At 44.1% G+C, this 22,706-nt stretch overlaps 1 protein-coding gene and 1 long non-coding RNA gene across 2 annotated transcripts; one reads left to right on the forward strand and one right to left on the reverse strand.

Moving 5' to 3' along the window:
- Positions 1 to 45: 45 nt before the first annotated feature.
- On the forward strand, positions 46 to 12,204 carry LOC117047968. The gene is made up of 3 exons (XR_004426788.1): positions 46 to 227; positions 1,593 to 1,679; positions 11,936 to 12,204. It is a non-coding gene; the product is annotated as an uncharacterized LOC117047968 (long non-coding RNA).
- A 3,805-nt stretch (positions 12,205 to 16,009) lies between these two features.
- On the reverse strand, positions 16,010 to 22,683 carry LOC117047846 (ankyrin repeat domain-containing protein 45-like). The gene is made up of 4 exons (XM_033151072.1): positions 22,605 to 22,683; positions 18,046 to 18,364; positions 16,838 to 16,997; positions 16,010 to 16,262 (listed from the first exon to the last, which is right to left on the reverse strand). Exons 1-4 carry the CDS (start codon positions 22,662 to 22,664, stop codon positions 16,010 to 16,012), a joined length of 792 nt encoding a protein of 263 aa, XP_033006963.1. The 5' UTR covers positions 22,665 to 22,683.
- Positions 22,684 to 22,706: the final 23 nt, after the last annotated feature.

The raw sequence follows: 22,706 nt of genomic DNA on the forward strand, positions 1-22,706 counted from the left end.
GGAACGGGCGGCTTCCGGCCGGTGGTGCACACGGGTTTGGGGCGGGGGCGCGCGCGGGGCGGGGTGTGTGTGCGCTGCGTGCGCGGCTCCTACCGGCAGTTTCCGGGACCAGCAGGAGCTGCGGGAGCCGCTGCGGTGCCAAAAGGAGCCGGGAAGGACTCTTGGAAAGGCCGCCCCGCCCCGCTCCCCGCCGCTCCCCGTAACGAGCGCCTCGCCTCCGCTGCGAGGTCGGTTCTCGAGGCAGCTGGGGCGGAGGAGGGCTGAGGGCTCGGGGGGGCGGGAGGCAAGTGGGAGGAAGGGCTGGGGGTGGGGGGACGCGAAAGGTCCGCCGATCCCGGGGCCCTGCTCCCTTCCAGCCAGGAGCTTCCCCTGTAAACCCGTCTGCAGGGCGCGGAAGCATGCAGCGGGGTATACTGCCTCTTAACGTGGAGGCTCCATTTAGCTGTCGCCGTTGATGGACCCCCTGCCCTCCCTCTATGGATTTTGTTTGTTTGTTTGTTTGTTTGGTCATCTCGCAGGCACGCTCCTGTGCCAGGGCAAGAAGCAGAGAGGTGAAGGTGAATGGACCCTAGAATATTGTCAGGTGGTTTGAGGTGGAGAAAATGGAGTTTGGGTGACCAAGCTGGAAGAGGGACTTAAAGCGGGTGAGGGCGGGAGGATACAGTGCGGCTGCATCGGACCAAGGGAGGCTTGAGTCCATGGGATTTATTTGTTTCCTTTATTTTCTGGCCTTTGAGGATGCATCAGTTTGGATCCTGGGCTTCTACAAGATTTGCCTTCTCTGACAGCTTCCCAAACTTCTGCAGTGATTGGCTGCATAATCCTTTACATGCCTACTCAAAACGAAGTTCCATTGAATCAAATGGGTCTTGCTTCCAGAAATCAGTGGATAGGATTGCTACCTTAGATGGCCTGCGCATGTCAATCTTTTTGGGAATCTGAGATTCACTCTGTTGGTGCCTAGTTTCAGCATCCCATGGAGGTTATCTGATATATTTTTGGGTAGGAATGTGGAATTTACAGCCTGCCGGCCAATCTTGACCCATCAGGGGGTCCAGTGAGGTCATTTCCCCCAGACCATGCCCACCCACTATCAGCTGACATCACTACTGATGGAAGGAGAGAACAGAGATTAATCTTGCATTGGTGGCATACCCTATTCCCAACAGGGAACAGGACCACACAGCCTAGGCAGCAGGATTTAATCCCTGCTTTTCAGCCTTTTAAAACCAATGGTATTGATTATTTAAAGGCAGGGCATTGAGAGACTTACATACCTGTGCGAGGGATTTTAACAGGTGGATGGGACAACCTACCTGTTAGTCATGTAATAACCTAATCACATGTGATTGACAGGTGGGTGACCCCACCCACCTGTCAAGTTTCTCTCTCTGAGGCCCAATCCTCTTCAGGATCTGTCTCTAGCCCAATTTTTGGGAAACCTTGATTTTTCCAGGGCTGAAAAAGTGCTAGAGTTCTATTCTGCAGGTGCTGTTTTGGTATAGAATAGGTAAAACATTTCAAATTCTTAGGTGTTGTAATCTAACTTTTAGGCACCTTTGTGGTCACTCGTCAATTTTTTTTTTGTCCAGTCCTGTTGATCTCGAAGGATAAAATGAATAGAAGGCAGGGATTCTGGATTATTCAGGGCTTGTGAATTACCTCAACTTCATAGCAAGGTGAGTGACTGTAAACATGTTTCGTTCACCAATCTCTGTTTTCTTTTTTCTTTTAATATGAGTTATGATAGCTGAGGTGCTTTTTAATGTTTTAAAAACCATAATTGGACATGGTACTTGTACTTTGGATATGGTAATGGATAAGTATAAAGTTCTGTTTCAGGTAGACTCTGCCCTGATGTTCTGATTACTAGATAAGAAGAGTACTGTATATAAATTTGAGAAATCCTTTTTCTAATAACTGTTTCCTTGTACTTTTATATTGGCAACAGTATTGCATATAACAGCCAAATTCTTGTAAAATAGACCCCTTGGGGATACGTGTGAAGGAATGGGGCTTCCCTGAACTGCCTGTGTATTCCGTGGGAATGCAAGTGTGGTGGCCTTGTGTTTGGAGTATCAGACTGACACCTAGGAGAGCAGGGTTCAAATCCCCATTGCGTCATGGAGTTTTCTGGGCGACCTTAGTCCAGGGGTGGCCTATCTGGTTTGCCACCTGAGGCAAAATGGGAAGGTGCCACCCTGCACGTGTGCCACCCGCACCCCCTTGCTGCCCCTGCTAAAGCCTTGCTCACCAGGGGTGCACAGTTGTGATTGCAGTGAGATCTCGCAAGAGCCCTTGCAAGAGGGTGCAGAGGCCTCCAGAGACTCTTATGTAATCTCACCAGAAGCCACCGTAGCCACTTCTCTGCCTCAGTCTGCCTCAGGGACAAACCAGCTCTGCCTTAGACCATTCACCATGAAATATAAATGTAAATATCAGGAATAACGTTCTGAGGGTAAAAGCTGTATGATAGCAGAAGGTGGTGGACACTCCTTCATTGGAGGTTTTTAAGCAGAGTTTGGGTGGCCACCTGTCAGGGATGCTTTAGCTTAGGTTCCTGCATTGCAGGGGGTTCGACTAGATGACCCTCAGGACCCCTTCCCACTCTTTGATTTTACAGTTCTGTGTTGTGTATATTATGGGAATGTTTATTTTACTTTAATGCCTTCCTGCATCTGGCAAGGGGGTGCACATTTTCACATGCCACTTTATACCACAGTTAAGCTTAGCCTTAGTTTAAAAGTGAAAGCACACTGCACTAGTACACAGGGAGAAGATTTTCCCTCACTCCTGCTGCACTATGGAAACTAAGACATAGTTTGGCTTAGTGCTTTGTCAAAAGCTATATTCATCGTTTGCCTCTTCCAAATAAACCATGAGCTGTAAGCAAAAAGCAAACCTTGCTTACAGCTTGGAACCAAACTTGGAGCAAGATAAACCAGGAGCCTGGGCTTGAACCATGGCTTAGTTTCCTGCAGTGAAGCAGCAGAGGAATGAAGCAGCCACAGACTTCTCCTTGCACACCAACACACTGTGCATTCACCTTTAAACCACAGTGAAGCTTAACTGTTTAAAGTGACATGCGAACCAGGCCAATATGGATGCCAAATGGAAATAAAATCTCAGGCAAGCTTGGTAATTTGAACATGTTAAAGAAGAATTGCCTGAGAAAATTCTAATTCTTTTTTTAGAAATCTGCATCAATGAAGGCAGGGTATAAATGTAATCAATAGTAATTGTGTCTAATGGGCTTACTCCCTGGTCAGTGTATTTAGGAAAGGAGACCTCTATTTCCTCTCCTCCTCTGTGTGCCTCCAGAAACTTCTCTGGAGGGTCTCTGTCGGGCTAGAGGGGACAGATGAGGAAACTCCATTGCACACTTTGGAATTCTTGCAATATTGGAACTGCAGCATTGGATACAGCATGAAGAGTTATATCTGACTAAGTTGTACTCTTAGTAAACCTATTGCAGCAAATAGATTTAAGTTGGTCATGGCTAACCTAAGTCAACTGATTTCATTGGATTTACTCTATGCCCTGATTATACTACTCATAGATTACAGATCAGTAGAATGGATTGTCACACACTATTTCATTCAGCTTCATATTCCAACTTGCTCAGAAACCAATAACTCTCACTTGTGATGAGCAAAGTACTGTTGCTGCATTAGGGGGGGGGGCACAAGGGTTATTTGTATCTTGGGTTACAGCTGAATTCAGCCAGGGCCTCTCTACCATTCACCTTGTAGTCTTAGTTTATGTTTGCATAATCTTGAATTTTTAAATACATTGATAAGCGTAGAATTTAAATAAAGTCAACATTCTGTAATATTGATCACTGAAACAATCTCATTTTGCTTCAAAACCCAGTACACTAATTATTTAACACTTAACAAAACTGAGATAAGTCTTGAATCATGCAGAAAAAATGAACTTTTAATAAATATTCATTCTAGGCCATGCTTTTTTGTTATCAGAACTATGAGATGCCTTGTGTAATATTATTTTTAAATGCTTCTATGTTACTGCATTGACTGACTTCCAATATGTTCTGTAACAAAAAACAGCTTGTACAACGGGATTTCTAGTTTCTCTTCTCCCCCCTGCAGCCCCATAAATGCCCCTATAATTTGCTCTAGAGGGTTCCCCAGCCCTGTGGAACAGATTTTCAGGGTGTGCAGAGATTGCCAAGGCGAAGGGAGGAAAGGAAGGAGAAGCTACCTTGCACATGCAGGTGCCCACTCTTGCTATGTCGGATCTCATTTAGGAGTAATAAGATTCTTCCAAATGACTATGTAGTACCCCTTCACCTTGCCATTGCATACATCCTCCAGAATTCATAAGCCAACTGTACTATTATATTATGTAAAGATAAAAGGTAAAGGACCCTGGACAGTTAAGTTCAGTCAAAGGTGACTATGGGGTGAGGCACTCATCTTGCTTTTCAGGCCAAGGGAGCTGCTGTTTGTCCACAGTGTTGTGTGTGTTTGTCCACAGACAGCTATCCGGGTCACGTGGTGCAGCGGAACACCACGATGAGTGCCAGAGCGCACGGAAATGCCATTTACCTTCCTGCCACAGCAGTACCTATTTATCTACTTGCACTGGTATACTTTCAAACTGCTAGATCGGCAGAAGCTGGGACAGAGCAATGGGAGCTCACCCCATCGCACAGATTCAAACTGTGGAAAGTCCAAGAGGCTCAGTGGTTTAGACCACAGCGCCACCCATGTCCCCCTGTATTATCTGACAAATATAAAGTAAGATTTTGAACATTCCCAGTTTTATCAACTCTCCACACCTTGCACTGAGAAAAGTGCTACTGAGAAAAATCTTGCAATCATAATGACATCATCGAAGCTTTCATATATAAAGATCAGGATCCCCCTTTATGCCATCACTGAACCCTCCCCCAGCTGATGGGTTGATTATATTCCCTGCATTCAAATCTCTCCAGTGCTCAGGCTGAAAGCTTGGTCATGATGGAAAGATTTATTTGAATCTTTTTTTAGACAACGTGTATTTGCTACGGTTATTTGCTACGGTTCCTACACAGGGAACATCAATTAGCAGAAGACATTTCTTGCTGAAAATTTCACAGAATGTTTTCTCAAGGTCCTTGTCACGTTTCTCTCCTTTGGTGACGAGAACCCGCTCGTCATGTGCGAAAATGATCAGTCTCACACCGGTGTGGGTTGAAAGAGTCTGATGATGTAAGGGCTGAAGGAGCCTTTATTTATGGGGCAGCAACACAAAAGCATACATATTTGGACTACATGATTGCATCAGCCAGTGGATATGGAAGTGCCATATATGGATAGGGTGGACTTATTCTTGCTTACGTGGTTTAACATGCTATGTCTACATAGATCAATGGGCCTGTGTGCATGCGATGCTCACCGCGCCCAGTAGGCGCGGTGCACGTTGGTGCATGGTCTTTCTGATAAGGGCGGTACCCCTGTAGGCACGGTGCACGTTGGTGCATGGTCTTCCTGATAAGGGCGGTACGTGGCGAGTTTCCCTACATGTCCTCTTTCTTTATTTAATTATGAGAGTGCTTCAATCAGAATCATACACAGTATTTCCCGGGTGCTTATATCGTGCCACGTAGACCCCTCTAGTGAGACCGGAGGAGGGGCGGGGCCTGGTCCACCACATCATGCATTGGGTAAGCAGGGAGGGGAGACACTGAATACAGCAGCAAATCACAATCAATAAAGCAACAATTAGTGCAATAATCATAAGCGCTTTCCGCAACCAGGCATCATTGGGGAGCCAAGATGTTAGCCAACTCCAAGGATCAAAACCCTCAGGAGGATTCAATGGATTGTGAGCAATCATTTCTTCCATATGATTAATGGTAGCTGAAATATTTGGCGATTGATCAGAAATATACATACAGCAATGAGAATGAATTAAAGCACAAACTCCTCCCTTAGATGCTAATACAATATCTAAAGCATAACGATTTTGCAAAGCAACCTCTCTAATCTCTGACAATTCACAATTCACTATTAATTGATTTCAATGCGAAAACGGTGGAATTAAACAGGGCCTCAGTCCAATTGGCGAGGCGATGGAGATCCGTATAGTTCATTGCTACTCCTAGGGAAGGCAAGACGGCCCTTGCAATGGCAGTTTCGGTGTAATGTGTGATTGGTGACTCTACCTCTCTTTTATTACGCAAACGAACCTCAGGAAGCTTATCTAACTTGTATACTAATGGTATGACCACCCCCAGGGTGCAGGTCCCAGAAAATGCGGAGGGGATCTCTTTATAAGCCCTTTTTCCACAAAACAACCACAAATCAGCTTGCAGCAAACAGGTAGATTTGCTGCTTCTCTTCATCCAATCTAGGCAATTGTAGAAGTCAAAGCATGTCGCCTGCTGTTCATAGGTCATATCGGTGGTAACATTCAATGTAACCTTAGGCCTACCGCTCATGGTGGTGACATTAAGAAAGCAAGAGGAGCCATTAACATACTCATAGGTCCAATTACAATAAGGATAGCGACCCAGGAACCTACTGGCATTGTGATTGAAACGAAAACAACAGGGTGCAACTTCCAGCAATGACAGAACTACGGGGGGTGAACTAGTGCGATTATCTTTCATATTATTACTAATTTAATAAGACTCATTAATAGGTATACCATGCAACAAAAGGCCAGATTGCTTTGATTGAGGAGGAATATGCATACACACCCAACAATCAGAAAAAATTAACATATCAGCAAAATGAGTGATGTCTTTAACAAATATATTATTACTCCAAATATCATGATAAGGTTCAGGCCTTCGGCTTTTCTTTAAAAGGGCAGCACGACGAGGGCGATGTTTCACAATGTTCGCGGGGGGATCCCATCCCTGTGGGGGGGTCCAGGCATCACTAAGGCGACCCAGGGAGTAGGGCCGTGAATGATTACTCAAAGTGGCCGGAAAGACTGGAACAGCTGTGGACGGCGTATCCGTTCCAGGAAGGCGAAAAGGTTGGTGTCTCCAAGGGCAGCGAGGGTGGAAGCCCGCAGGTAAGGAACCTTCCGCGGAAAGCGAAAAATACGGTTTCAGTCGGCGGGGGGCACCTCAGATGATGGTAAGGCAGGTGAGGAGCGCCAGGGCCGAACGCAGCGTGCAGGAACCCATCGTGTAGCTCCGTCGACGTCTATGGCGGCAAATCCGCGTCCCCACGACACCAGGGAGGTCGGGCCTTTCCACTCAGGATCAGGAAGCAACCTGTAAGACATTAAAGGGCGCTGCAACACCTCCTCCCGTCGAAAATGAACTTCCGCAGGTGTCTGATTCCTATTATGAGGGTACAACAGATGATTTAAGGTAAACAGCACTTGGTGAACAATATTAGGTATTTCTGAGATCACAGCCGAGCGGCCTCCCAACTGTTTGTGAAGAAGGGTCTTAAAGGTCAAGTGGGCACGCTCGACGATCGCTTGGCCTGTAGAATTAAAAGGGATACCGTGAGTTAACTTTATATCCCACAGAGAACAAAAATCGGAAAAAGAACGAGAAATATAGGCGGGACCATTATCAGTTTTCAGGGATTGTGGTTTGCCCATAACAGAGAAGCAACGCAAAAGATGTTGTATAGCGTGGCGAGTGGTTTCCCCTTTCAAAGGGGTCGCCCAAATGAAGCCAGAGGCAGTGTCAACAGTGAGATGCACCTTCGAAAAGGGGGCCAAATCAGGGGTGTGGGTAACATCCATTTGCCAGACCGCTAGGGGGTGTGAGCCCCTAGGGTTGACTGCATCGAAAGGGATCACCGTGGGCGATTTAGAACACACAGCGCACTGTGACAAGATGTCTTGGGCTTGGGAAATGGGTATAGAAAAGGATTTTGCTAAAACCTTTGCGTTCTGATGGAGTACTGAATGGCTAAACAAGGGATCGGTGAATAAAGAGAAAACATCGGTTCTCAAGGCCTTATCCGCACGAGCATTACCTTCAGGCAAATACACTGGATGGTCGGTATGCGACCGAAGGTGAGCTACATAAAACTTATGGCTGCGTTGCTGAATCAAATTCTGTAGAACAGAAAACAATGCAAACAAATTATCGTCTATAGCAGGCGTGATATAAGCCAAGGGCAAAATTTTCAACAAATTGTACACATATTGGGAGTCTACCACAAGGTTAAAAGGTAGAGAATCAAAGGTTTGGAATGCCAAAATGACTGCCGCAAGCTCGGAGCGTTGCGCTGAGGTCTGATCTGTGGTATAAAGGCTATGCCAGACACCCTCCTCTTCCCATACCACCACCCCCGAGTCTTTGTGCCATCCGTGAAAACGGTAAGAGCGGATGGTAGGGGGAGAGGGGAAAAGGGAGAATCCAATACATAGCGAAGGCCAGTCAGAAAGGACAGTCTAGGGTCTTTAGGTGGATTATTAGAAATGTGGCCCACAAAATCAGCCAAGGCAATTTGGGCATGGGTAGCAGTCATCATCAGGTGGTTAACCTCTTCCTGGGAAAATGGCAAATACACTGTTTGTAAGTCCATTCCGGTAAGAGCCAAAGCACGGCGTCTGCCTTTTGCCACTAAGTCCATGACACTATTGGGAGTGGCATAGACATTGCGCGGAGGCGTATGTGGGAGATGAAGCCATTCCACGACCGACACAGTGCCTGGTTTGCTGCCAGCTGTATACAAGATGGCCGTGGGGAGTAGCGGGGTGGAAAAGACAGCAAGAGAAAGCTGCTGGGCGGATAGCGACGGGATCCTATCCACCATGCACTTGTGAAGATGTTCATTGACTATTGCAAGTGCCGTTTGCATATCTGCGGTAACCGGGATGATATCTGCCGCGTTCTTATGTCCTTTTAGAGTGGAAAACAATGGTTTCAAAGTAGAGGTTGGTAAATCCAGATAACTCTTAACCCAATTTAATTGTCCTAACAACTGTTGTAAATCCACCAATCTGAGCTGTTGAGGGAACATCAGCTGTGGAGACAGTGGTGTAGCTGCAGAGGCTGTCAGGCGATGTCCCAAATAGGTGATTGGCAAGGTACGTTGAATTTTTTCTTTTGCAACGGTCAGTCCTGCTTGCATCATGGTGGCAGTTAAGTCCTCCAAAATAGAATCTGTGACTCGTGGTGCAGAAAGAAGAATGTCATCCATGTAGTGACAACAAATCACCGCTGGGTGGCGGGCGCGGAAAGGTTTTAGTGCTGCGTCAACATAGAATTGACACAATGTTGGTGAGTTCCGCATACCTTGGGGGAGAACGACCCAATGGTAGCGTTGCGTGGGTTGTGAATTGTTCAAGGTTGGCAGGGTGAAGGCAAACCGTTGTTTGTCCTGTGGTGCCAAAGGAATGGAGAAAAAGCAGTCCTTTAGATCAATAACTGCCAATATGATGATCCTGTGGCAGCATGTTGGGGTTTGGAATTCCGGGTTGTAAAGTGCCCATAGGTTGCATTTGTTAGTTGACTGCGAAGATCCTGCAGAAGGCGCCATTTCCCAGATGCCTTCTTTTTGATGACGAATATGGGCGTGTTCCATGGACTGGTGGTTGGTTCGTTATGCCCCAAAGCAAGTTGTTCTGCAATGAGTTGAGCCGCCACTGCAAGCTTTTCTTTCGGCAAGGGCCACTGGTCAACCCACACAGGGGTCTCTGTGGTCCAGCAGAGAGAAAGCGCAGTCCGGGGCAAGGCAGGGGCGGCCCTTAGCATAAATTTGTAGAAATTGTGGTATCTGCTGCTGCGAGCAAATCGCGTCCCCAGAGGGAGACGGGAATGTCCAGTACTAATGGCAAAATAGTCATTTCAAAACCTTTGGAGCCCTGTATCAGGATGGGATGTGTGCTGCGCCGGGCCGAGGCAGAGCCTCCAACACCGACAACACTGGATGCTGGTTCCGTTGGCCAGGACGAAGGCCAGTCCTTTGTGGCAATGACCGAGCAGTCCGCCCCTGTGTCCAGTACTCCATCAATAGTGCGTCCCCCGAGTGTCATCTGGATTTTGGGGTGCTGTTCAGTGACAAAGAAGGTGGCTGCCAGAAAGGGGTTGGGATTGTCCCGCACAGCGCCAGGGGCACAGACAATTTTTGCAATAGGAGAGCCTGACTTCAAATGAGTTGGACGGTCAGAAAACACCATAACATAAGGGTCATTATCTCATAGCCCCTGCAAGATGCCGGGCATGATATGGACGCCTTGGTGCAAAACCTCCAGCAGGGGAAAGACAAGGCATTGAGCTGTAGAGGAGAAGGCAGCTCCTACCATTACCCGAGCCTGCTGTGGCACAAAGGGGATTGCCAATTGAAGGTCCTGAATCAGTAACAGGCGGGACAGATCCGCGGCGGAAGTCGTGGAAAACCATTGCGGCGAGTCCCCTATTGTTGGACCGGGGCCCGGGGGAGGCTGACTGCCGGTTTCCCGATGGCTGGTTTTTCGAGTATTGCTGGTTTTGAGGTACTGAGCGGCATTGATTGGCCCAATGAAACCCCTTCTTGCACAGAGGGCATTTAGTGCTGGGACCACGCTGTTTCGGGGTGGAGCGGCATTGCGCGCGGAAATGGTCTAGCCGGCCACACCCATAGCAGGCTTTGTCCTTAGCTGGATTTAAGGACGTGGCAGAAGACAAGGCGGTGGCCAGTAAGCGGGCCTTATGGGTTTCAGAACCGACCAACTGGCAAGCTTTGAGCATATCAGCAATTGCTACATTGGGTGAAGTCAACAGAGGGCGCAACGCTTGCTTGCAGTCCTCATTGGCATTGTCAAATGCCAATTGGCGAACTATAACTTCCTGTGCTGCCACATCCTGCACTTGGCGCTTAAGGGTGTTATACAAACGATCCACGAATGTCCCATAAGGTTCTGAAGGTCCTTGACGGACACTGCCCCAACGCCCACCTTTTTCAGTTTTTTCATCAGGGACAGCAATCAGGGCTTCCTGGGCTGCAGCAGTAGTAGCTTCCCAATATGAGGGATCAAGGGCCAATTGTTGTTGGATAGTAAGAAAGTTCCCTTCGCCCGTGAGGCCATGAAGCACATCGGCTGGAGTTAACATGACCGGTGCTGGAGGCGGGGCTGCGCCCGGGGCCAGGGCAGCAATGGCAGCCTGATGGGCTACCTGAGCAGCATTATTTAAGGTGGTTTGAATGTTCCCCACTCGGCGCTGGCATGCCCAAGTCCAGCTTTGCATAAAAAGAATCATTTGGTGAAGCTGGAGAACAGTACGAGCCAGAAGTTTAATATCCTCTGTCATCAGCCGCTGTTGAAAAACGGTGCCGAATAGACCCAAGGTGTATGGGGAATGTAAGCCATTGTCTCTGGCAGAGGTATAAAGTTCCTTTATAAAGCGAAGGTCAAATTGTTCGTGCCGTGGAGCCCCACCACCCGGGCCGGCAGGAACCAGAACATCAATTTCCTCTACAGAATCCTGGGAGTTGTAGTTGGAGCTGACAATTCTGTTAGAGATCCTTAGTACTCACAGAACTGTGATTTCACTAATTCTTTGCAAGGACAAAACCATGTGTAGTCTAGTGTGTAGATATGCCCAATGTGTGCTTTGTACACAAAAAACTAAATTATGAACAACTGAACCACCTGGGACTCTAACTGCAGTGAGCTGGCTAAATATGTGCCAAACTTATAATTTTACCTACTTATACCTACCTATATTTTAAAGAATCAAGTGATCTTGCCATCTAATAAGCTCAGCTTTCACAGAATAGCAGATAGAGGACCAATGAGCATACTACCATAAAGCCAAAGGGAAGGAGGAGCAGGTGTTGTTTTTTATGCCACAGGGTCAAATCCAGGACAGCAATCTAAGACCAGGAGTACTGGGATTTCAGACATCAAATTCCTCTTAAAAGGCATAACAGCATGGTCAGTGAAAGAGATGGCAACACTATTTAACTTGTAAATTGCTTTTGATGCAAAGTATTACTCCCTGTTTTTTTTCCATTTTTCTCAGCCCTGTAGGAAAACTGTCCAGGCACCTGCATTTCCAGTTGCTACCAAAGTGAATGGGGAATACACCAACAACATGGACAAGATGCTCTACATGCTGGTGGTCAACACTTCCCAGATGACCAAATACATGAAGCGTGTTGCTCACGGTTACGAGAAAGAAGTCAAAGATCACAAATTAAGCAAAAAGAGCAGAGCAGATGAATTTGATGAAGACAAGATAGAGCTTATGAATTCATATATAATAATAGTATTTGGAGTAGAAGTAGAACTTTAGGAAGTCTTTTAATTTATATCTTAACTTTTATCTGTAATCTCATTTAAAAAATAAATGTAAAAGAAGTCAAAGATCACAAATTAAGCAAAAAGAGCAGAGCAGATGAATTTGATGAAGACAAGATAGAGTTTATGAATTCATATATAATAATAGTATTTGGAGTAGAGTAGAACTTTAGGAAGTCTTTTAATTTATATCTTAACTTTTATCTGTAATCTCATTTAAAAAATAAATGTAAAAGAAGTCAAAGATCACAAATTAAGCAAAAAGAGCAGAGCAGATGAATTTGATGAAGACAAGATAGAGCTTATGAATTCATATATAATAATAGTATTTGGAGTAGAAGTAGAACTTTAGGAAGTCTTTTAATTTATATCTTAACTTTTATCTGTAATCTCATTTAAAAAATAAATGTAAAAGAAGTCAAAGATCACAAATTAAGCAAAAAGAGCAGAGCAGATGAATTTGATGAAGACAAGATAGAGTTTATGAATTCATATATAATAATAGTATTTGGAGTAGAGTAGAACTTTAGGAAGTCTTTTAATTTATATCTTAACTTTTATCTGTAATCTCATTTAAAAAATAAATGTAAAAGAAGTCAAAGATCACAAATTAAGCAAAAAGAGCAGAGCAGATGAATTTGATGAAGACAAGGCAGAGTTTATTAATTTGGGAACAATAACAGCAGCTATTATAAATATTCCAAAGGAAAAAGTGACAGGAGAATGGCAATATATAGAAGAATATCTGTAAGGAACTTTAGGAATTCTTTTAAATTATATCTTTAACTTTTAACGCTAATCTGATTTAAAAAATAAATCTAGCCAAAATCCAAGCTATGTTATGTATAATGAGATAAGAACAAAGACATTGGGAAAAATAAAACAAACAGCATTGACTGGAAAATCTGTAAGGAACACGAAGTAGAACTTTAGAAAGTCTTTTAATTTATATCTTTAACTTTTATCTCTAATGTCATTTAAAAAATAAATCTAGCCAAAAATTAAAGCCTGTATCTGATATGCTGTGATTCTTCCTTATGAACCAAGGGGTGAGATTGCTAAAGATAGCTATGTCATGTATCATGAAATTAGAACAAAGACATTGGATTCTTATCTCATTATACATAACATAGCTATCTTTAGCCATCTCACCCCTTGCCTTTCCCTGCAAGACTAGCCACACCTATCAGCTGATCACCCATTCCCTCCACCCTTCTGAGTAATACCCCTCCCCACTCCCTCACTATATTTAAGGATCTGGTGACTTCTGTTTCAGTGTATCTGAAGAAGTGTGCATGCACTCGAAAGCTCATACCAAGAACAAACACAGTTGGTCTCTAAGGTGCTACTGGAAAGAATTTTCTATTTTGTTTTGACTATGGCAGACCAACACGGCTACCCACCTGTAACTGGAAATATCAGAGCCAGTCATCTGACCTGCACTATGCAAGCATACTCATTGAAATTATAGGGAAGGGGAAGAGATGGAGCCCCCTCCCTTTTAATGAACTATAACCCCCCGGTAAAGATCCTTGCTTATGAACTCCCAGCAGAGAATAACATAAAAATAAGAAATCAAATGCACTGAAAAAGTTCTGACTGTTGCACTACTAATAGCCACACCCTTGGTGTCCAGTGGTGTGCAGTCATTGGACTAGGGAGACTAGGCTAGTCCCCTAAATGTTTCCTTAGCGCCTGATTCCCAAAGCAAGTTTCTGCCTGACTTAGGAAGAGAGGCGTAATGCTCTGATGTGTCCAAGAGCCCTCCTGCCCAGGGGCGTTCTTAGCCCCTTGGCTGCCGGGGGCGGGAAGCCAAGAGGCACCCCTGGGGGCGGGGCATTGCGGTGCGTGCGTGCGCCATGACATCATGACGCACGCAACACCCCGCCCCCGGGGGTGCCGGGCGGCGGATTCGGGAGAATCCCGAAGCTTCCGCCCCCCCCTGCGACGCCCCTGCTCCTGCCACCTTCCCAAAGTCTGCCTCGCTTTAGGAAGGAGGCAGCAGAGCTCCAGCATCCTGTCAGAGGCCTGGTGCCTCCTTCCCAAAGCCCAGGAAGCCTCTGCCCGGCTTAGGGAAGGAGGCACGATGCTCACGGCCATGACATCAGCCCCCTGCCCGCAACTGCCCTTGCAAGCTGGTGCCTCTGGCCCTAACTGTTCCCCTACCAAAAATTTCACCGCACGCCACTGCTAGTGACCATTACAGCACTGCTGCCGGACACTTCCCCCTCTGCAACCAGGCATGGTGGGAGCCAGTGGAAAGATGGCAACAGCAAGACATTGGCACTCATGTGCCTCCGAAACAATACAAAGGCCACAGTACTCAGAAACACCCCAGGCAGCTCTACAAAGATAGGTTTGAGTCATCCACACTTGTAACCAACAAAGACCTAAGGCTGTCCAGGCTGCCAACATTTTAGCATGTCTTGGAAATGGGTGCTTGTTACAAAAACATCAGATATATGGTGTAATGTGCTGAAATGCTGCTGTACCATAAAACCTCTCCCATGCATACCAGCACCCGACTAGTTATGCCCTGATAAAGACCACTGATCTTTTTATACACAGCTTTCTTGCTTTTAGGATAATTAGCTTCCTAGGGGGAAAAAATCAGTCTAGTGTCTCATCTTAAGCATTATCACGTGCCAATATCTGCAGATGAAGTTGCTATTAAAGGCGCAGGAACAGAGCTCAGTTCAAAAGTTGGACATAGTAACTTGCACTGTGTTGGCACTCGTTTCCAGAAGCGCCTGCCGATCATGGTACATTCAAGGCTGGTCACGAGGCCATGATATACCATAATCCCTCAGTTCAAGTGCATTTGACTTGCATGATTTCAACAATGCATGGCTTGAAGTTGCGATGGTTTAAATTGTACAAGTCAAGGCAGAGAGCTTAAAAGCTCTTTTCATGTTGGGTCCGATTAGGGTTACCCAACACATAAAGAGCTTTTAAGCTCTTCACCTTGCTTGCTGGGCAAGGCCTGCCCAACATGCTGGCTCTGGAAGGTTCTGGGATACTCCTGCAAGATCTTGTGGGACAATCTGAGTTCCTGTAAGATCTTCCACAAGCATCACTAGTCTTCTAAAGTTGCTTGCTGGGCAAGGCCTGAGGCAGTTTTAAGGTAGTGTGACTGGTTCGGTCGCCCTGGTTACCGCACTGCAGGGGCCGCCATAACAATGCTGTAGAATGGAATGCAAGAGGTGGGGCACGCACTGAATTTGAGCATCACACAGGGGCCACTGAAATTTGTGAGCCCTAAGTCCACCACTGGCAAGGTGCACTCAGCTGACTGGCTCTGGTGATACTGGGGATGCTCTTTCTCCCCCCTTCAATCGTTAGCTGCAGAGCAGTTCCAAGGATTTGACTATAGTATACACAATTTTTGCTTATATGTGCATTTTTTGGAACCAAACCCCTTCGTACGATGAAGGATTACTGTAAACCATTATGAGACTGTGTGCAAGAATGGCACTGTTTTCTTTGTTACAGGTGGGTAGCCGTATTGGTCTGCCATAGTCGAAACAAAATAGGAAATTCTTTCCAGTAGCACCTTAGAGACCAACTGAGTTTGTTCTTGGTATGAGCTTTCGTGTGCATGCACACTTCTTCAGATACTGTTTTCTTTGGTTACAACTGATGGATATTTGGCAGCAGTTTTTATTTGTTTAAGTGTCTTTTATGCTATTCTTCAAATAATGGATGATGAGCCTGTAGTGAGAAGAAGCATAACAGAATCCAGTGAGCCTTTCTAGGCTCACTGTTCATTTTTGCAGAACTGATCTCACTGAAGCTCTCAGAAGATCACTAGGTGGCAGTTGGGCACCAGACCAGACAGGATAGTTGAAAAGATGGCTTCCAGTACAAGATTGAGAGCATTGTTGTATGGATGGGTATCTAAGGCTTGGAGATCAGGATGCCACCCAATCTTGGTGACCAAGATTGATGAAGACAAGGCAGAGTTTATGAATTTGGGAAGAATAACAGCAGCTATTATAAATATTCCAAACCAAAAAGTGACAGGAGAATGGGCATATATAGAAGAATATCTGTAAGGAACACGAAGTAGAACTTTAGGAAGTCTTTTAATTTATATCTTTAACTTTTATCTCTAATCTCATTTAAAAAATAAATCTAGCCAAAAATTAAAGCCTGTATCTGATATGCTGTGATTCTTCCTAATGACCCTGCTGTATTAAGCTACCTCAGTTTTGCACAATTAGGATAAGCAATACTACATTTGCCTGTCACTTTTCACTCGTAACAATGTTAATGTTTAATGCTAGCAATTAAATACCAGCCCACCTCAATAGACTTCCTAGCTAGCCTTACCACTAAGGTAGCATTTCTATGGCAGCAGCAAACAAAAAGGATGGCTTCCGGTACAAGATTGAGAGCATTGTTGTATGGATGGGGATCTAAGGCTTGGAGATCAGGATGCTACCCAATCTTGGTGACCATGATGAGGGGCAAAGCTAAGTTTCTTTGACCAAAATCCAGCACTGAATCAGTCCAAGGGACTGCAGTTCAAATCATATTCATTTGCACCTGTCTAGAATTATGGTCTTATCATGAGTAAGATCAGGTCCACATCTCAAAGAAGCTTAGGAGTTACCACTCTTACCTGCCCAAAGCAACACATTCTGTCTGCTCATATCGGCAGGCAATATCTCTAGCCTTTTCACCCCGGGAGGTGGTTGCATAAATGTCAGCTTCCAGCTCTATAAGAGTTTTCAAAGTCTCTAGTTGGCCCCAGGCTGCAGCACAGTGGAGGAGTGTATAACCTGAGAGAGTGAGGCAAATTAGAATGCGTAGTTGTATATAGAATACCCGTTTATAACACTCTCTCTCTCCATAATTCATTCATTCACAAAACAACCAAACATATCCAGCCACTTGGAAGCCATCATTTTAACAAGGATGTACCTTTACCATCTCAATCTTGAGACTCAAACCATTCATTTATTATTATTTTTAAAAGCGGGTTATCAGCATTCATTTAGAGAAAAACAAGCAAATAGTGTCTACTTAAGGTTCTGGTAGAAAAGGGATTTTGTGCTCAAGATACAATGTATGTTATACATCCTTTTTTATTGTAAAGGTAAAGGTAAAGGACCCCTGACAGTTAAGTCCAGTCGCGGACGACTCTGGGGTTGCGGCGCTCATCTCGCTTTATTGGCCGAGGGAGCCGGCGTACAACTTCTAGGTCATGTGGCCAGCATGGCTAAGCAGCTTCTGGCGAACCAGAGCAGCGCACGGAAAAGCTGTTTACCTTCCCGCTGGAGCGGTACCTATTTATCTACTTGCACTTTGACGTGCTTTCGAACTGCTTGGTTGGCAGAAGCAGGGACCGAGCAACGGGAGCTCACCCCGTCACAGGGATTCGAACCGCCGACATTCCAATCGACGAGCCCTAGGTTCTGTGGTTTAGACCACAGCGCCACCCGCGTCCCTTTTTTATTGTAGTCTGTTCTTATTGATCTCTTCAAAAATGTTTCCCATTGTCCTGTCAATAATATTACAGATTTTAAAAGAAAACCCAAGTTTTGCCCACTAAACAGATGGTGCAAATTTTGTACATAATACATATAGGTACATCTGTCCAATGCATTCCAGCTGAAAACTGTTATGTTCTGATAACGCCTTATAGGGCATATTAAGGAAAAACAGACATTTTATTAACTCCTTGCATGGTGTTCTGCAGAGAGGATCACCCTCAGACAACCAGGTAAAGAGGCCTTTTTTCCCAACTACAGAGAAAAAAAACATGAGCAGGCAAACCAGTAAAACAATTGTGGAGTACATTTTTTGCATGACTGGTCAGTTATGTACCTCGTGCCGTCTTATCCTTCAGATCAACCCCATATCTTGCCAGTGTCCGGATGACGTCACTCTGCCCAGCCATACAGGTTGCATACAGCAGGCCTCTGCCCACAATATCCTTTTCCATTAAAAGCCGATTGGCTTTTTCATGATCAGGATCTTCCAGGTCCTCAAAAATCTGTTGTACTCCCTCTGTGTCACCAGATAGACAAGCTCTCAGGAGAGGATTGGAAGTTGCTGGTTCCTCTTGAGACGCCAAGGTCTCATGCTGACTTCTCTTTGCCGAGTCCACTTTCTCCACTGTTGATTCCATTTTCCTGGGATAAGCCTGGAAAGGAACAAAATGGAACCTCTTTAAGGAGAATGTCCTAATTTTTGTCTGCAGGAAATGCATACTATCAGGTCAAGGACAAATCAAAAGGTTATTAGATCTCTAAGTATCCTTTCTTTTTGACCAGGGAATGTTGGAAGAAAGATAATAAGAAATCCATCCTAACAGCTATCAGCTCACCTACCCAGGAACACATTTTTACCTTTCCTCATTCTATTCATACATTTTCCCTCCATATGTGTGGCTGAAAACTAATATGCTTCCCATCTTTTATGTCCACTATTAGATTTTCCAGTGACTCCTGGGAGTAAGAAATAATGCAGAAAAACTTCTGGAAAACCTTGTATCACCAGAATTACTACACTCACAGTGTGAATCTGTGCATGTTTATCCAGAATAAAGTCCCACTGAGTTCAGTTAGTGCACATAGGATTACCAAGTTCCAACATAAGTTTCTCAAAATGTGACCCGCGAATATTTGATTACACTACTGGCATAACAACATGTGTTTGAAGAAGTCAGATAAAAGGGGAAGATATCAAAATATTATCCCCTGTTGTTCTTAAACAATTGAGTGGAACTTGTCCAATATGAACACCTAATGTTCTTTGTATTCCTTTTGCCATAGTAATTTATCTCCTTTCTGGTTTGGTTCAAAGATACTGTTAGATGTCACCCCTATCTCCATGAGCTGTGCAGTATTCCAGGAGATGCATGTGCGCTATACCCAGGGCCTGTGGTTCCTTTTTGGGTTTTCCCCTAAGAAATGAAGTACACATATTTGTTAGTCTCATTCAAGAAGTACCAAATCTATTTGGGTTTTTTGTATTTGTATCCCTCTTGTACTGTTTCCCCAACCATGGCACCTTCCAGATGTTGGACCAAAAGCCTGATCAGCCTCAGCCAGTGTGACCTGGAATAACCTGGAATGATGGGATTTTGGGTACAAAACATTTGGGAGCATCAAGCTGGAAAAGGCTACTCCTGTGTTCTGCTAAGATTGCCAAGTGCCAACCTCTCCATTAAGCCTGAGACATGTTCCCCACTGTGATGAAGTCTAATTGAAATGAAGTCTTCTCCCATTTTATTCGTGCTTTGTGCCCATATCTTGACAATGAGTCCCTTTTGAGGCAGAGGCCTGTCCCTTTGTTTGTTCTTTGTGAATGAGTCCGCCTATCAGGACGAGGTGGAGCGGCTCTGTGTTTGGTGTGGAGAAAATAATCTGTGGTACTAAATTCAGGAGAAGTATAGAAGCAATATATAAAGAACAAAAAGCACGGTTAATTGTAAACAACGATCTAACAGAAAATTTTAACATCACTAAAGGAACAAGACAAGGTTGTCCTATCTCTCCTCTTCTATTTATACGAACTCTAAAGGTATTATTACAAAGAATTAGAACATCAGATAAAATAAAAGGCATAAGATATGGATCTAAATAATATAAAGTCAAGGCTTTTGCTGATGATGACATTGTTATTACAATCGAAGATCCGCATTTACTAATTGGAGAGACATTCGGCACATTGGCAGGTTTAAAGATAAACAAAAGTAAGACAAAAATGATGGTAAAAAATTTAAATGAACAACAATTAGAACAAATTCAAAAAGAAACCACGATTGCCGTGGTCAAAAAGATTAAATATCTAGGCATTTGGCTAACTACAAAGAACGCAAACGTGTTTAAAGATAACTATGAAACGCTCTGGAAGGAAATCAATAAAAACCTCGAAACATGGGGAAGATTGAACCTATCCTTCCTGGGAAGGATAGCAGCTATTAAGATGTCGATCCTACCAAAGTTACTGTTTCTTTATCAAAATATCCCCATCATCACCAACCAGAAGTACTTTAGAGACTGGCAGAAGATTATATCAAAATTTGTGTGGCAAGGCAAGAAGCCGAGGATTTCATTCAGATTATTGACGGACAAAACGACAAGAGGTGTGTTCTCCCTATCTGACCTAAAAATTTACTACGAGGCGGCTTGTATTGATTGGTTAGGAGAGTGGTTCAGATTAAAGAATACAGATTTATTAGACCTGGAGGGGATGGAAAATAGATTTGGGTAGCACGCCTACCTGTGGTATAATAAGGTGGAAGTACACAAAGGCTTCCTAAACCACACGATTAGAAAACCATTATACCAGGTATGGAGGAGGTATAAAGACTGGTTTGGGGGGGGGAAACCTCCAGGGTGGGTGTCAGCACAAGAGGCTTTCACAATTAAAAAATCTAATATGGAAGCAAGTTGGTTATCATACAGAGAACTCCTGTCTATGGAAAACAACACAGTGATGATAAAGCCATATGAAGAATTAAAAGACAAGGTAACAGGCTGGTTAGAGTACCACCAACTGAATAGCACATTTATAAAAGATAAGAAAATGCAGGGTTTTAACCAAGAGAAATCATGGTTAGAGAAGGAGGTTGTCCAAAATAGTACTAAAACGCTATCCAAGGTTTACGATTTTCTGCTTGAGTGGAACTTGAAAGATGAGGAGACTAAGAGTGTAATGATAAGGTGGGCAATGGTCATTGGATATAACATTGAATTTGTCAAATGGTCAAGGCTTTGGAACAACGGAATGAAATTTACAACATGTACATCACTGAAAGAAAATCTGTATAAAATGATGTACCGTTGGCATCTCACTCTGATCAAATTGGCGAAACTATATAAAACAGGAAGTATGATGACATATAACGCATGGCATGTAAGATATTTCAGAAAGAGGATAGTAAAGAAATAAGGAAAGATATACAATTTTGAAGCGGGATTGTAAAATCAATTGAAATCCGAAAAGAAAAGAAAAATTAATTGGTGGAAAAGCAGTTGATGTGCGAAATATAGATGTATGATATAGAGAAGACATAATAAGAAAGAAGGGAAGTGAACGGAACTGTAAATTTGAATGATTTGAGTGGTATCAATTTTTTGTATTATAATTTTTGTTTTGTAAAACTTTTTTTGTTATAACCTTTGTTAATATCCATAGAAAAAAATCAATAAAAATTATTTCCAAAAAAAGAGAAAATAATCTGGCTCTTAATACTGCCAAGACCAAGGAACTGGCGGTGGATTACAGGGGGGGAAAGGCGGATATTCAGCCCCTGTATATTGGCGTGGCCCAGGTGGAGAGGGTGGCTGCATTCAAGTTTTTGGGGGTGACTATCGAGCAGGATATGACTTGGAGCGCAAATAATACTCCTCCGGTAAAGAAGTCCCAGCAGAGAATTTATTTCCTCAGACTTTTAAAGAAGAACAATCTGAGTGAGAGACTGCTGGTTTCCTTCTACCGAGGCTCCATAGAGAGCATTCTTACATCTTGTGTTTGTGCTTGGTTTTGCAGTTGCACAGCCATGGAGAGGAAGGTACTCCAGAAGGTCATAACCACAGCCCGAAAGATTATTGGTCACCCTCTCCCGTCTTTGGAAGAACTATACAGTTCCCGCTGCCTTTAAAAAGTTAACAATATTTTACAGGATCCATCTCATCCGGGATACAGTCTTTTTGCACCACTGCCTTCGGGCAAGAGATATAGAACAATTAAAGCAAGAACAAATAGAGCAAGGCAAATAGTTTCTACCCCAGAGCTATAACCATCTTAAATGCTGTAACCAGATAATATGACCTTGGAGAGTTGTGATTGGTATGTATGTATGTACATGTGTGGCTGAAAATGTGTTTTTTGTCTTGTTTTTATGGGTTGGCATTCAATTCGTTGCACTTGTACAACGTTGTACTTGTATTTGTACAATGGCAATAAACAAATATTATCTTAAAATGTGCCAATGGGTATGTGGCTGTTGCTAAATAAAATAAAACAAAACAAAACAAAACAAAACCACCAAATAACTTTCTGGACACTCAGATTATCCTGCCTGCCTGATAGCAAAACTACAGGGTTTGTATTCAGGCAACTTTTTAAAATTTTTTTATAAAATTTATACTGCGCTTGAATGTGAAAAAGATGAAATGATAAAACAATAATTTTGAGGGGAAATTCACAACCGTACTTTTGAGTATTTTAACTTTGTATGTTTTAAGCAATTAAAATCACCCCAACTTTCTAAGCATATGGGTAGGCATGCCTGAACAAGAATGTTTTTAGCATTCTTTTGCTCAGAATAGAGCCAGTAACCCTTAACGACATAAGTTTATTAATTTTGATAGGTCTACTCTGAGTAAAAGTTAGTTGACTATAACCCCATCCCTCGCCCCGCTTTTTCTGACCTCCTCCTTCGCCTCCGCGCTTCCTGCAAGCCGCAGCGCAGGAGCGGATGCCGTCGCCATAGCAACGGCGCAGGTCTCCCTGAGGCCGGAACTTCCGCTCGG

Source organism: Lacerta agilis, chromosome 6, assembly GCF_009819535.1.
Source record: "Lacerta agilis isolate rLacAgi1 chromosome 6, rLacAgi1.pri, whole genome shotgun sequence".
In the NCBI taxonomy this organism is placed as follows: Eukaryota; Metazoa; Chordata; class Lepidosauria; order Squamata; family Lacertidae; genus Lacerta; species Lacerta agilis.